The 17,154-nt window shown below is 42.7% G+C and overlaps 1 protein-coding gene across 4 annotated transcripts in view; it reads right to left on the bottom strand.

Moving 5' to 3' along the window:
• Positions 1–17,154, bottom strand: part of LOC120024542 (ephrin type-A receptor 7-like) — a 109,389-nt gene that overhangs the window by 15,579 nt on the left and 76,656 nt on the right. For 2 of the 4 annotated variants that reach the window (XM_038968821.1, XM_038968822.1), the window contains exons 6-8: positions 2,479–2,603; positions 1,171–1,375; positions 444–555 (exon numbers count right to left, since the gene is read on the bottom strand). In XM_038968821.1, coding sequence (XP_038824749.1) covers positions 444–555; positions 1,171–1,375; positions 2,479–2,603 — 442 coding nt within the window. The remainder of the gene's footprint in view (positions 1–443; positions 556–1,170; positions 1,376–2,478; positions 2,604–17,154) is intronic. The other 2 variants (XM_038968823.1, XM_038968824.1) reach the window with 1 other exon arrangement.

Raw genomic sequence — 17,154 nt, 5'->3', positions numbered from 1 at the left:
GACCACTGGAGGAGAGCAGGGTGGTGACTGACACACAGGAGGGTTGATCTGGGAGGAGACGGCTACAGGCAGTGTCATGAGTGTATTACTGTTTAACACCAATGATGTAACACATGTGCAGGCACACATAGACACGCACAAACACACACTCACACACGCACAAAGAGGAGACAAAAGCTTGAATTTTTAGAGTACTTTTGTCTCTATAATGGATCCATTACAAAAAATAAACATGCAAAACACCGAGTTAGTTGTTCTTCACAGTGTGAGGACTGGAAAATGATGCATCATAATCCATTAGCACAGCATGCCATAGATGATGGGTGCCTGTGGTGTGAGGTGGACTGTCTCCACAGCTACGGAGCCCTGTGAGTGACAGAAAGGCTAACTGACAAGCAGAGACTCACAGCAGTGGAGAGTCAATGGGGCCCGCGAGAGCGTACCTTCTCCCAATGATGAAGCCAAACACCATGAAGACCAGGATGATGGTTCCCGCCACGGCCACCACCGCGATGATGATGACGGGGTTCTGCTCGCTGGAGACAATGGTGGATGCTTGGAGAGGGACACACATGCAAGCACACACACACACACACAAACAAACACACACAGACAAAGGGCACACAGTGTGAACATTCAGCACATCAGGCATTGGAATCTACAGGACATAATAGAACCAATGAGTAGCGAGCAGGGAGACTGATAACCCCTTCTCACCCTTTACCGCAGAGACACGGAAGGCTAGTTCTATTTCTGGGCCCTCTGCATGCACGGCTCCACTGTTTCAGAAAGTGGGCTTAACGGTCCCAGATGGTAATGCTGGTGCCCTTCATTTGAAACAATGACACATTCGGTTTGGATTGTCTCCCGTTTAGAGCCGATTACGCTGTTAGACTGTTTGCATTGACAAACCACCAATTGCTCAAAAGAATGGTGCTAAGGCACTTTAGACTGTCAGTGCACATGGTGTATGACTGGCAGAATTCATGCATTTTAAATCAAGTCACTTCAGTTGCTATATAAACACCAGTGAGAGAGGAGAGTAATGATTTCTGAGCCCTGGCACTTTAGTTGGGACCTACTGCTCCTTGTGGACGATACTCAACCATATTTCTAAATGGGATAAATGGAGCTATGAGATCAGTGGCATTTTGATGAAGGTCTACACACTAATCATCTCTGCCTGTGCATGTGTTCTGCTGGTACCTGAGGCCTCCTCCTTGGTAGTGACCTCCAGCCGGGGGCCGTAGGTGCCGTATCCGGCCGTGGTGAAGGCTCGGATTTGAAACACGTAGGCTGTGCTGGGCTTCAGATTGTTCACTGTGGCTGACGTGGATCTGGACTTCACTGTGGAGTAGATACGATCCTTCTGGTCCTATAGAGAGGAACACACAGGATTTGTGTTATAATCATCCTGTCAATTTGCAACCGTAGACAGTAGACACCAGTATGTCTAGATGATGTATGACTTGACTCAATCTGAGACACCAAGATACAGACAGAATGTGTCTGTAAATGTTTGAATGCCTCAGTTTGTCTGGTGTTTTTATATGATTTCAGAAGATTTATTAATGAACTATTTAACCCTATCTGGGGTTAAATAATTACTCTCTGTGTAGACTCTCTATCTCAAACCAATAGGAAGAAAAAAAGATATGATGCCAGGCTCAGAATCCGTTTAGAATTTACAGACTGCGTGTACTGTGTCTTTTGCTGTTGATCTGTAAATGATTTGCTCGGCAAAAAACCCAAATGGAATGCCAAAGCCTGTTAGGAGTGAAGTCATGCTTGCTTCCAATTTTACAGCTGGGCAGACTATAGCCACAGTACGTGACACAGGAGACTGATTCCTGGCATCCTGAGAGGCCATGGCCAACAGGGCCTGGAACATCAGGAGTCATGGAATCTAGCCCTTTGATTTGTTGTGTTAAACCCACTCTTCTCAACCTCCTCAACGCCATCGCTACCTTGCTCATCTGCTCAGACTTAGGACACGCGAGAGCTGAGGTTATATTATATATGAGGGGGTGAAGGGGGGAAAGGAGAGAGGGAAGATACAGAAACAGATTGTTAATGATGGCAGAGTAGCATGATAAAGTGTGTGCTGCCTGGTATGTGTGTGTGGGTGGCTGTGAAGAACCAGGGACTGATTAAAATCTTATGAGCGTCTCATTCATTATTGCAATTATGGGACAAAGGATCTCTTTGCAGAATCCTGCCGATCCCACTCGCAACGGCATGCAGATAGAATGTGAAGTGAAGAGTAGGCAAAATGAAACTAAAAAGGAGAGGATAGAGATAGGGAGGGGGTGGGGATGGGGGGTAGGGTTTGGGAGAGCCAAAGTTGTCTGTGTTCAAAGCTGTAACACAATCACACACACACACACACGGACAGGCAACACACACTCTCTCTCTCTCTCTCTCTCTCTCTCTCTCTCTCTCTCTCTCTCTCTCTCTCTCTCTCTCAAACATACTCACTTTTTCGTAGTACTTAATCTCATATTCAGTGATGACTCCGTTGGGCTGGTCAGGCTCCTGCCAGGAGAGCTGGACGCTTCGCTGCTGCACTCTCTCCCTGATCACCTCACTGACTTGGGAGGGAGCTGTTGGAACAAGACGTGTCAATAAGTGATGGGCAAACCCACTCCGCACACATAGTTTTTTTCTCAACTTTTTCTCCATGCACTTGGTTGCATGATTAAATGTGTATTTTTTTCTCAAACTCATCAAACGCACGCACGCACGCACACAAATACACACACACACACACACACACACACACACACACACACACACACACACACACACACACACACACACACACACACACACACACACACACACACACACACACACACACACACACACACACTCTATTCACACGGCTGCTCCTAAATGTTTACACCTCTTAATTACAGTGCAAACAGCGTAAGATAGCATTATCCCAGCCAGTGTAAAACTTCAACATGTGGGTTCTGAAAACATGTGGTCCTTTGTAGCTCAGTTGGTAGAGCATGGCACTTGTAACGCCGCGGTAGTGGGTTTGATTCCCAGGACCACCCATATGTAAAATGTATGCATACATGATAGTAAGTTGCTTTGGATAAAAGCATCTACTAAATGGCATATATTATTATACTGAATATTACAATGAAGTAAAATAAATTCCAGTGAGATGGCGGTCGAACCGGCAGCACTTATTCTCCCTAATGACAGAGGCATTCAAAAATCCTTTTAGTGAAATGTACCTGTAACCTCGCGCCACCTGGTTTATAGCAGAGTAATTATCTGTTGCACTGAGCATAAACTCTGAAAGTTAGTCTCCTTTTTCCCTTCGACAGCACAATTAAAGTGTCTTGTTGCTGCACCGGGTGTGAAGAGCTGTGAAGTTAAGCTTGTAATTGTACATTGTAACAGTTCTGAATATTTAAATTCTCCCACATGTTTGAATATCCATTGTTAAGCAAGAGGAAGTAAACATAGGCAGGTTTTTGTAGCAAAGATAATAAACTCAAGGTAATGAATTCAAATCTTTGTGCAGATGGGGCGTGCATTGCTCATTGCTGGTGTGAGCTGGAAGATGGACAGATTGGTGTATGATACTCTTACTTCCATCTACAGTATCAACCACACACAGGCATGCCTCAAGGCCAGTTAGGTTCTGAATGAAACAATGCTTTTATTTTCTCAGAATCCCAAATTATGACACATAAGGTTTAACTCTGGAACTTCCACAGAAAATGGAAAATACTCATTGAACTTGAAGTTATGAATATACAGTTAACAAATACACCAAGACAGCGCAATACACAAGGGGTGGAACAGTGGCAAAGGTACCCACAGGACAAACAGAATAATATTAGTCTGAGGAGAGATTAAATAGCATTAATACAACAAAAATAATTCTAAACACACCTTTAGTTTACAAAGTTAAACAGATGTATTTTTTCTTCATAATAAGCAGGAGTAATATTCTTAGATCAGAATGACAGCAGACTGTCTTTAACACACACACAGGGCCTTTCAACCAGACTGCGCCTGTACAGATTAATTTTGTATCGCTCAGAAAGATGGCAGGAATATGAGCATTTGTGATTTCAGACTTTTTTGTTATGATACTTATTGTATACAGAGTATATCCTTTCAGCTTTCAGCTTGCCCTCCCGGACCACCTGAAGGCACCACAGACTCTGGGCTCATTTAAAACGGGCCTAAAGACCTTTCTCTTTAGGAAGGCTTTCTGTTGATATCTGTGCTCCTTGGTGTCCTTGTCCCTGGTACTGTCAGCTGGGTTGTTAATGTCTAGCTGTCTCCACTTGTTTTCTCTTTATTTATTATTTTATGTACTTTGAGATTATTCTGCATAATGAAAAGCGTTTTATAAATGTAATAAATAAATAAATAATTATTATCCTATATCCTATGAGAATGTCTATGAAATAAGCAGGCAAAGGGATTTCCCATAGGAAGGAGGAGGGGGAGCCCTGATTGTGTGGGAAGGAAGGTTGAAGTTGGAGCTCAGAGCGGATAAAGTGCTGATGTCTCTATGTGTCATGCTGTTTAGTGACCCAGTGGAAGAGGGGCTCTCGGAGCTGTTGGGCCCCAACAGGGTCTGACCCCAGATTTGTTTTAAGATGATCTCCCCACTAATGACTGCTGCTGGATTTAAACCTTGTTAGGGCTCATCTGCATTCCTGACAGTAACGCACACGACACCAGAGACCCTGTCACAAACTCCCTGTTTTGATATGTCATGTATAATCCTACCAATCCAACCAAAACAAGGTAACAATATATCTTTTTCACAATGGCCTCGCAGTTACTGGGACGATTAAGTTTCCACAACAAAAGGTTAGGCAGACAACCTTGGCCATCTTGGATGCCTGTTCTTTGCACCCTGTCCTGTGACTGGTCCTTTAATAAGTACAGACAACCGCCTTTCTCCTGATCGATGGATGTTCTGGTTTGAGTGTAGAACTGCCTCAAGACACCTCTAGCGTGTGTTCCTTTCGATCCTTTTACACTTTACTGTCAGTCGCTTGGCTCCATCGACTGTTTGTTTGGAAATTGAATGAAGATTTTGACTGTTGTGAGCCTCTCTCTCTCTCTCTCTCTCTCTCTCTCTCTCTCTCTCTCTTTCTCGGGCCGCCAGTTGGGAAACCCCGCCCTATATAGTGCACTACCTTTGAGCACTTAAGGGCCCTGGTCAAAAGTAGTGCACTATGTAGGGAATAGGGTGCCATTTGGGACACATCCACAGGTAGGCCTCATCATCAGATCCTCCCCATTTACCCCCCTCCGGCCCTGGGCCTTCTGCTAGGACTCTGTCAGTTACCCAGCAGCCCAAACAAACTTCACTCCTCTACTTCACCCCTCCCTTCCTCCCTCCCTTCCTCCCTCCCTCTCTAACTCAACCACAGGTGACAAACATCTGCAATGTTTTGTTTTCACTAGGTACCATCAGATCAATGCACACCATTTGCAGATCTGTTCCACAGGAGAGAAAAAAGTGAATTCTCCAATGGTCATTTAAAAAAGGAAGGGGTAGCAGTGGCCTTGAAGCATCTCAAATGTTTGAGGGGTGAGAATGAGTGAGGGAGCTGGGTTGGTTATTAATACGGACAAGGCATGTTCCTTTAAACTGTTCTATTCCTCCCCTGTGGATTACTCAGGCAGCACCCTGTGACAGCCATTAATGACGTACTAAACATTATAGGGACCAGAACCCAGTCAGCCACAAGACTTTTAACAAACCCGAGGGGCTTAGTGTACCAGAACATGTATTAATTGTTATGCCTGTCTCAAAGTGACTGTTTGGGGGAAAGCGTTTGTGCAATCACTGTCTGCAATATTAGAGAATGTATTAGTGACCCCCAACACCTCCCCCTGTAAAGCTAACTCATCCGGAAGTCCATTCTCTCTCATGTGCTGCATTTGAATACCTTTATGAATACATTACGCTGGAAGATTTTAATATCCGCTTCTCTTTCACTCAGCCGGTTGGTTCTGAGTAAGTCTACAGTGGCGGAAGTAGTGGCAGAGAAAATGTCAGTTCATTATAGAAACTCCTTTCTTTCTGCTCCTCTATAAACTACTCTGCTTTTAATTACCAAACTACTGAAGTCAAGCTTGAGTATCTTACGCCCACATTATTGACTGAGTGTACTAGATGACGTATACTATCTTAAAAGCCATGGTTACTGGTTACAGCATTTAAATAGAAAATGAGTGGGAGATTGCTGCATCTAACAGGCTCTGCACAGTAGATAGGAAATCTAATAACAACAAGGTAATTTCAACACTTTAAACACCTGCAGATAACATACATTGGCTTAGCCTATGATATAAATATTAGGCTAAGGAAACGGGTGTGATGTCACACAGACAGGAACCACCTCAGACATGTTTTACACACAGTCATTGTTTTTGGTCTGTCCTCTAGATTTCATTCTGTCATGACCACAAGTTTGATATTTATGGCCCACTTAAGGATCTCAACTTTAACAGATTGGGAGCCTCTATGAAAACATCAAGATCGGCGACAGTATGGTCCCAGGGTTGACACTAATGAGCTATGACATAATCCCCAATACTTCCCATTTGACATTGTGACTCACATAGGAGAGAAAAACTCCCTGGTATTAAATGTTGGCGGCGCCCAGGAGAGAGAGGGATGTTGAAGCAGTGGGCCAGGGGAAGTAGAGCTGGTGTGTGTGTGTGCATGCGTGTGTGTGTGTGTGTGTGTGTGTGTGTGTGTGTGTGTGTGTGTGTGTGTGTGTGTGTGTGTGTGTGTGTGTGTGTGTGTGTGTGTGTGTGTGTGTGTGTGTGGGTGTGTGTGTGTGTGTAAGAGGTGGGTGTACTCCCTCATTGTTATAACTAGGTTTCCAGCTATAGCCTAACTGGTGTGAGACAGTGTAGTCTTGCCTGGGCTGGAAACAGCAGACTTGGTCTACTATCCTAGTAGTGAAGGTTCTTCAATCACTCTGGGAGCAGACATGGAAAAGAAGACAGAAGGAGAATTCACCTTTTGTGTTCAGAGCAAGCAGTAGAGGCTCAGTGACTCAGAAAATAAAAACCTCAGACAATGATAGGCCCAGCCTTTGATGAATGTGAGGGGAACTGTCGGGATTGGCTAGTGGGCCTCGATCTGCACTGGTGTGCGCCCTTCATCCACCCGCTCCACTGCCTGCCGCGGCGAGCCACACACGGAAATGTGCTTTCCCAGCCACCGCCGCTCACAGCTTTGTCACCTCCGCTTAGAGTTCGGGGAGGGAGATGGTGAGAGCGACCACAGCAGACGTAAATTGTTCAGCCCCGTTAAGTAACGCTTTCATTTTGTAGAGGGATCAAGGCTTCAGCTTTCATGTGGATGACATCGCTGAGTGGAGTCCTTTGTAACAGAGAAATTCCCAAGCTCTGCTCAGCACCTACAGAAGAACCAGGGTTCTCTCCTTTCACTCCCAGCACTTGGCAATCTCCTTCTCTTTTCAAACAAGTCATTAAATATAGATAATAAGCCAAAGCTAGAATGTCTTTATTCATCTGTGAGTTATATTTCATTTGATCATCTCTATAGTTACCCTGATTCAAATTCAGTGTGAGTGCTACGTATAAATGAGTGTCTGTAAAAATACCCTTATAAAATACCCTTATATAATTACCCTTATAAAAATAACCTTACAAAAATACCCTTATATAAATACCCTCATAAAATACCCTTATATACATACCCTTATATACATACCCTTATATAAATACCCTTATATAAATACCATTGTAAAAATACCCTTGTAAAAATACCCTTATAAAAATACTCTTACATAAATATCCTTATAAAAAATACCCTTATATAAATACCCTTATATAATTACCCTTATATAATTACCCTTATAAAAATACCCTTATATAAATATCCTTATATAATTACCCTTATGAAAATATCCTTATATAAATACCCTTATATAATTACCCTTATATAATTACCCTTATAAAAATACCCTTATATAAATATCCTTATATAATTACCCTTATGAAAATATCCTTTTATAAATACCCTTATCAAATTACCCTTGATGTGGTGTGCTTCAAAATAGAGTTAGCAAGAGACAAGCTAGCTAGTCGGACCACTACCTGTATAATGACAATGCTGGACTAGGGGCACCTTTGCTGGGCATGCAGGGAGGTCAAAGGGGCCTCTGCTTCAAAGTAATTAGCAGAAACTGATTTAGAGGAGGTTGGCTCTTTCATATTGCATCAGCGATCTGACAGCTCCGCAACTGATGGGCCAATGATGAATACATATCTGACACCTCAGTACTGCCATCAAGATGACAATTCCATACCATTATTTTCCCGCTCAAATACCTTTAAGAAAACTTAGCCCATCGTATATTAATTTGTACTCCCCTGGATCAACAGTGAGATATTTTGGGGCTTCAAAACTATGTGTCACCATCTATCATGTACGCTATGTTATCTTGAAGTGACTATTTTTAAATATCAGGTAATGGTATACTGTGTCTACATCTTTAAAACATCTAATAAAAGCTTTCTGACCAAAATTTGAATTAATGATGAATAACTTCTCGATTGGCCAATTTTATGTCTGCAAATTAATTCAATTCAATGCATTTCAGCAGGTTTCCTGTGTGTCACCCACCATAACAAAATAACTATAGTCTTGTGCTGAACTGTGCCGTGAGGGTCAGCGAGGGTAAAATTGCTCCAGACACATTTAATATTCATACTCACTGACATGGATACATAATGTGCCGTGCGCATCATTGCCCCTCCATCGTAAGCTGACAGGGAGTCCGATCCGTTCAAACCTGCCCCTCAATGGTTGTCCCATGCTGTGTGAACTCCGTTCTAATCTCCAAATAGTTGTGTAACAGATGCAGAAATCACTGGTCAGCTTTGTTACATAATTGTTTAGGCAGCAGGGACCCCACTTATTGAAAATACACTCTGCTGTTCGGTGTCAGTGGCCAAATTAGGAAGCGGGGCTAACAGGGCTGGCAGCCTATCATCAGCAGCTCTGAGACACACACCCCGATTCCTCCAAGAGGATAGGAGAGTAGCTGGGGCTGCTTGGTTGTCATGGAGATATTTTTCCTCTACCCTCATGTAGAGCATGAATGGAATCATCTCCTACCTGGAGATGCACTGCCGATCACTCTTATTCCCATCATCAGTTCGCTGCAGCTAGCGACTGGAACGAGCTGCAAAAAACACTCAAACTGGACAGTTTTATCTCAATCTCTTCAAAGACTCAATCATGGACACTCTTACTGACAGTTGCTTTGCTGCTTTGTGTGATGCATATTGTTGTCTCTACCTTCTTGCCCTTTGTGCTGTTGTTTGTACCCAATAATGTTGGTACCATGTTTTGTGCTGCTACCATGTTGTGTTGCTACCATGTTGTTGTCATGTGTTGCTGCCTTGCTATGTTATTGTCTAAGGTCTCTCTTATGTAGTATTGTGTTGTCTCTTTTGTCGTGATGTGTGTTTTGTCCTATATTTATATTTTTTATTTTTTATGCCTGCCCCCGTCCCCGCAGGAGGCCTTTCGCCTTTTGGCAGGAGGCCTTTTTGCCCTTCTTAACAGACTTGCCTAGTTAAATAAAGGTCAGATAAAATTAAAATTAAAATAAATACAAAATCTTATTAAAATAAGAGTGATTTATGAGAGAGAAACAATGTGTCATCAAGAGACTGGCTTACCAAGAAAAAAATCCAAAAGTACTTATTCCAGGTAAAAAGGAGTTGAAGCACACAACAAAAAAAGGCAGAGATTGATTTCTTATTGCTCACTTCAATTCATTGTACAGAATGCGGACAGGTGACTGATGTTTCGACGTCAAGCTGATGTCTTCCTCAGAGTGACCAGACCATTGCACTTAGCTCCTATTTATACCCTAGTGGCCCACTGAGACACAACAATATTAAACAATTATAATGATATGTTTCAAGGTAAATGGAAAATTGTATCATCGACTTCAGGATCATGATGATGTAAATAGAAGAATGACAGCCTAAATGTCTTCTTGGGTGCCAGTCATATAGTACGCATTAATGGTCTGAGAAAGATAAGTCAATGTTTTGTTTTCAAGGCCGGGGGCCCAAATAATTCTGTCTTCATAAGGACATTTCCCTGGCTATAATAGTCAACTAGGCTAATGAACCACAGCCAATAATAAGGTCCCGTGTGGCTCAGTTGGTTGTGCATGGCGCTTGCAATGCCAGGGTTGTGGGTTTCATTCTCACGGGGGACCAGTATGGGAAAAAAAGTACAAAAATGTATCCACTCACTCTGGATGAGAGACTCTGCTAAGTTACTTAAATCTAAATAAATGTGAATAAAAGTCTGAACCAAGAAAAAGAAAGATGTTGTAACATATGGAGTAAACAATGGTCCATGTACTGTCAGGGAGTAAACAATGGTCCATGTACTGTTAGGGAGTAAACAAGGGTCCATGTACTGTTAGGGAGTAAACAATGGTCCATGTACTGTCAGGGAGTAAACAATGGTCCATGTACTGTCAGGGAGTAAACAATGGTCCATGTACTGTCAGGGAGTACACAATGGTCCATGTACTGTTAGGGAGTAAACAAGGGTCCATGTACTATTAGGGAGTAAACAATGGTCCATGTACTGTCAGGGAGTAAACAATGGTCCATGTACTGTTAGGGAGTAAACAAGGGTCCATGTACTGTTAGGGAGTAAACAAGGGTCCATGTACTGTTAGGGAGTAAACAAGGGTCCATGTACTGTTAGGGAGTAAACAAGGGTCCATGTACTGTTAGGGAGTAAACAATGGTCCATGTACTGTTAGGGAGTAAACAAGGGCCCATGTACTGTTAGGGAGTAAACAATGGTCCATGTACTGTTAGGGAGTAAACAAGGGTCCATGTACTGTTAGGGAGTAAACAAGGGTCCATGTACTGTTAGGGAGTAAACAAGGGTCCATGTACTGTTAGGGAGTAAACAAGGGCCCATGTACTGTTAGGGAGTAAACAAGGGTCCATGTACTGTTAGTGAGTAAACAAGGGTCCATGTACTGTTAGGGAGTAAACAAGGGTCCATGTACTGTTAGGGAGTAAACAAGGGTCCATGTACTGTTAGGGAGTACACAAGGGTCCATGTACTATTAGGGAGTAAACAAGGGTCCATGTACTATTAGGGAGTAAACAAGGGTCCATGTACTATTAGGGAGTAAACAAGGGTCCATGTACTGTTAGGGAGTAAACAAGGGTCCATGTACTATTAGGGAGTACACAATGGTCTGTACTATTAGGGAGTAAACAAGGGTCCATGTACTGTTAGGGAGTAAACAAGGGTCCATGTACTATTAGGGAGTAAACAAGGGTCCATGTACTGTTAGGGAGTAAACAAGGGTCCATGTACTATTAGGGAGTAAACAAGGGTCCATGTACTGTTAGGGAGTAAACAAGGGTCCATGTACTATTAGGGAGTACACAATGGTCTGTACTATTAGGGAGTAAACAAGGGTCCATGTACTATTAGGGAGTACACAATGGTCCATGTACTGTTAGGGAGAAAACAAGGGTCCATGTACTGTTAGGGAGTAAACAAGGGTCCATGTACTATTAGGGAGTAAACAAGGGTCCATGTACTATTAGGGAGTACACAAGGGTCCATGTACTATTAGGGAGTAAACAATGGTCCATGTACTATTAGAGAGTAAACAAGGGTCCATGTACTGTTAGGGAGTACACAAGGGTCCATGTACTATTAAGGAGTAAACAATGGTCCATGTACTATTAGGGAGTAAACAAGGGTCCATGTACTATTAGGGAGTACACAATGGTCTGTACTATTAGGGAGTAAACAAGGGTCCATGTACTATTAGGGAGTAAACAAGGGTCGATGTACTATTAGGAAGTACACAAGGGTCCATGTACTATTAGGGAGTAAACAATGGTCCATGTACTATTAGGGAGTAAACAATGGTCAGTACTGTTAGGGAGTAAACAAGGGTCCATGTACTATTAGGGAGTACACAATGGTCCATGTACTGTTAGGGAGTAAACAAGGGTCCATGTACTATTAGGGAGTAAACAAGGGTCCATGTACTATTAGGGAGTAAACAAGGGTCCATGTACTATTAGGGAGTACACAATGGTCTGTACTATTAGGGAGTAAACAAGGGTCCATGTATTATTAGGGAGTACACAAGGGTCCATGTACTGTTAGGGAGTAAACAAGGGTCCATGTACTATTAGGGAGTAAACAAGGGTCTGTACTGTTAGGGAGTAAACAAGGGTCCATGTACTATTAGGGAGTACACAAGGGTCCATGTACTATTAGGGAGTACACAATGGTCTGTACTATTAGGGAGTAAACAAGGGTCCATGTACTATTAGGGAGTAAACAAGGGTCCATGTACTGTTAGGGAGTAAACAAGGGTCCATGTACTATTAGGGAGTACACAATGGTCTGTACTATTAGGGAGTAAACAAGGGTCCATGTACTGTTAGGGAGTAAACAAGGGTCCATGTACTATTAGGGAGTAAACAAGGGTCCATGTACTGTTAGGGAGTAAACAAGGGTCCATGTACTGTTAGGGAGTACACAAGGGTCCATGTACTATTAGGGAGTAAACAAGGGTCCATGTACTATTAGGGAGTAAACAAGGGTCCATGTACTATTAGGGAGTAAACAAGGGTCCATGTACTATTAGGGAGTAAACAAGGGTCCATGTACTATTAGGGAGTACACAAGGGTCCATGTACTATTAGGGAGTAAACAATGGTCCATGTACTATTAGAGAGTAAACAAGGGTCCATGTACTGTTAGGGAGTACACAAGGGTCCATGTACTATTAAGGAGTAAACAATGGTCCATGTACTATTAGGGAGTAAACAAGGGTCCATGTACTATTAGGGAGTACACAATGGTCTGTACTATTAGGGAGTAAACAAGGGTCCATGTACTATTAGGGAGTAAACAAGGGTCGATGTACTATTAGGAAGTACACAAGGGTCCATGTACTATTAGGGAGTAAACAATGGTCCATGTACTATTAGGGAGTAAACAATGGTCTGTACTGTTAGGGAGTAAACAAGGGTCCATGTACTATTAGGGAGTACACAATGGTCCATGTACTGTTAGGGAGTAAACAAGGGTCCATGTACTATTAGGGAGTAAACAAGGGTCCATGTACTATTAGGGAGTAAACAAGGGTCCATGTACTATTAGGGAGTACACAATGGTCTGTACTATTAGGGAGTAAACAAGGGTCCATGTACTATTAGGGAGTACACAAGGGTCCATGTACTGTTAGGGAGTAAACAAGGGTCCATGTACTATTAGGGAGTAAACAAGGGTCTGTACTGTTAGGGAGTAAACAAGGGTCCATGTACTATTAGGGAGTACACAAGGGTCCATGTACTATTAGGGAGTACACAATGGTCTGTACTATTAGGGAGTAAACAAGGGTCCATGTACTATTAGGGAGTAAACAAGGGTCCATGTACTGTTAGGGAGTAAACAAGGGTCCATGTACTATTAGGGAGTACACAATGGTCTGTACTATTAGGGAGTAAACAAGGGTCCATGTACTGTTAGGGAGTAAACAAGGGTCCATGTACTATTAGGGAGTAAACAAGGGTCCATGTACTGTTAGGGAGTAAACAAGGGTCCATGTACTGTTAGGGAGTACACAAGGGTCCATGTACTATTAGGGAGTAAACAAGGGTCCATGTACTATTAGGGAGTAAACAAGGGTCCATGTACTATTAGGGAGTAAACAAGGGTCCATGTACTGTTAGGGAGTAAACAAGGGTCCATGTACTATTAGGGAGTACACAATGGTCTGTACTATTAGGGAGTAAACAAGGGTCCATGTACTATTAGGGAGTAAACAAGGGGCCATGTACTGTTAGGGAGTAAACAAGGGTCCATGTACTATTAGGGAGTACACAATGGTCTGTACTATTAGGGAGTAAACAAGGGTCCATGTACTATTAGGGAGTACACAATGGTCCATGTACTGTTAGGGAGTAAACAAGGGTCCATGTACTGTTAGGGAGTAAACAAGGGTCCATGTACTATTAGGGAGTAAACAAGGGTCCATGTACTATTAGGGAGTACACAAGGGTCCATGTACTATTAGGGAGTAAACAATGGTCCATGTACTATTAGAGAGTAAACAAGGGTCCATGTACTGTTAGGGAGTACACAAGGGTCCATGTACTATTAAGGAGTAAACAATGGTCCATGTACTATTAGGGAGTAAACAAGGGTCCATGTACTATTAGGGAGTACACAATGGTCTGTACTATTAGGGAGTAAACAAGGGTCCATGTACTATTAGGGAGTAAACAAGGGTCGATGTACTATTAGGAAGTAAACAAGGGTCCATGTACTATTAGGGAGTACACAATGGTCCATGTACTATTAGGGAGTACACAATGGTCTGTACTATTAGGGAGTAAACAAGGGTCCATGTACTATTAGGGAGTACACAAGGGTCCATGTACTGTTAGGGAGTAAACAAGGGTCCATGTACTATTAGGGAGTAAACAAGGGTCTGTACTGTTAGGGAGTAAACAAGGGTCCATGTACTATTAGGGAGTACACAAGGGTCCATGTACTATTAGGGAGTACACAATGGTCTGTACTATTAGGGAGTAAACAAGGGTCCATGTACTATTAGGGAGTAAACAAGGGTCCATGTACTGTTAGGGAGTAAACAAGGGTCCATGTACTATTAGGGAGTACACAATGGTCTGTACTATTAGGGAGTAAACAAGGGTCCATGTACTGTTAGGGAGTAAACAAGGGTCCATGTACTATTAGGGAGTAAACAAGGGTCCATGTACTGTTAGGGAGTAAACAAGGGTCCATGTACTGTTAGGGAGTACACAAGGGTCCATGTACTATTAGGGAGTAAACAAGGGTCCATGTACTATTAGGGAGTAAACAAGGGTCCATGTACTATTAGGGAGTAAACAAGGGTCCATGTACTGTTAGGGAGTAAACAAGGGTACATGTACTATTAGGGAGTACACAATGGTCTGTACTATTAGGGAGTAAACAAGGGTCCATGTACTATTAGGGAGTAAACAAGGGGCCATGTACTGTTAGGGAGTAAACAAGGGTCCATGTACTATTAGGGAGTACACAATGGTCTGTACTATTAGGGAGTAAACAAGGGTCCATGTACTATTAGGGAGTACACAATGGTCCATGTACTGTTAGGGAGTAAACAAGGGTCCATGTACTGTTAGGGAGTAAACAAGGGTCCATGTACTATTAGGGAGTACACAAGGGTCCATGTACTATTAAGGAGTAAACAATGGTCCATGTACTATTAGGGAGTAAACAAGGGTCCATGTACTATTAGGGAGTACACAATGGTCTGTACTATTAGGGAGTAAACAATGGTCCATGTACTGTCAGGGAGTAAACAATGGTCCATGTACTGTTAGGGAGTAAACAAGGGTCCATGTACTGTTAGGGAGTAAACAAGGGTCCATGTACTGTTAGGGAGTAAACAAGGGTCCATGTACTGTTAGGGAGTAAACAAGGGTCCATGTACTGTTAGGGAGTAAACAATGGTCCATGTACTGTTAGGGAGTAAACAAGGGCCCATGTACTGTTAGGGAGTAAACAATGGTCCATGTACTGTTAGGGAGTAAACAAGGGTCCATGTACTGTTAGGGAGTAAACAAGGGTCCATGTACTGTTAGGGAGTAAACAATGGTCCATGTACTGTTAGGGAGTAAACAAGGGCCCATGTACTGTTAGGGAGTAAACAAGGGTCCATGTACTGTTAGGGAGTAAACAAGGGTCCATGTACTGTTAGGGAGTAAACAAGGGTCCATGTACTGTTAGGGAGTAAACAATGGTCCATGTACTGTTAGGGAGCACACAATGGTCCATGTACTGTTAGGGAGTAAATAAGGGTCCGTGTACTGTTAGGGAGTAAACAAGGGTCCATGTACTGTTAGGGAGTAAACAAGGGTCCATGTACTGTTAAGGAGTACACAAGGGTCCATGTACCATTAGGGAGTAAACAAGGGTCCATGTACTATTAGGGAGTAAACAAGGGTCCATGTACTATTAGGGAGTAAACAAGGGTCCATGTACTGTTAGGGAGTAAACAAGGGTCCATGTACTATTAGGGAGTACACAATGGTCTGTACTATTAGGGAGTAAACAAGGGTCCATGTACTATTAGGGAGTACACAATGGTCCATGTACTGTTAGGGAGTAAACAAGGGTCCATGTACTGTTAGGGAGTAAACAAGGGTCCATGTACTATTAGGGAGTAAACAAGGGTCCATGTACTATTAGGGAGTAAACAAGGGTCCATGTACTATTAGGGAGTAAACAATGGTCCATGTACTATTAGAGAGTAAACAAGGGTCCATGTACTGTTAGGGAGTACACAAGGGTCCATGTACTATTAAGGAGTAAACAATGGTCCATGTACTATTAGGGAGTAAACAAGGGTCCATGTACTATTAGGGAGTACACAATGGTCTGTACTATTAGGGAGTAAACAAGGGTCCATGTACTATTAGGGAGTAAACAAGGGTCGATGTACTATTAGGGAGTACACAAGGGTCCATGTACTATTAGGGAGTAAACAATGGTCCATGTACTATTAGGGAGTAAACAATGGTCTGTACTGTTAGGGAGTAAACAAGGGTCCATGTACTATTAGGGAGTACACAATGGTCCATGTACTGTTAGGGAGTAAACAAGGGTCCATGTACTATTAGGGAGTAAACAAGGGTCCATGTACTATTAGGGAGTAAACAAGGGTCCATGTACTATTAGGGAGTACACAATGGTCTGTACTATTAGGGAGTAAACAAGGGTCCATGTACTATTAGGGAGTACACAAGGGTCCATGTACTGTTAGGGAGTAAACAAGGGTCCATGTACTATTAGGGAGTAAACAAGGGTCTGTACTGTTAGGGAGTAAACAAGGCTCCATGTACTATTAGGGAGTACACAAGGGTCCATGTACTATTAGGGAGTACACAATGGTCTGTACTATTAGGGAGTAAACAAGGGTCCATGTACTATTAGGGAGTAAACAAGGGTCCATGTACTATTAGGGAGTACACAAGGGTCCATGTACTATTAGGGAGTAAACAAGGGTCCATGTACTGTTA

Source organism: Salvelinus namaycush, chromosome 29 (assembly GCF_016432855.1).
Source record: "Salvelinus namaycush isolate Seneca chromosome 29, SaNama_1.0, whole genome shotgun sequence".
Taxonomy (NCBI): Eukaryota; Metazoa; Chordata; class Actinopteri; order Salmoniformes; family Salmonidae; genus Salvelinus; species Salvelinus namaycush.
The sequence above is the reverse complement of the archived record's forward strand: the minus strand, read 5'-3'. Positions and strand labels throughout refer to the sequence as shown.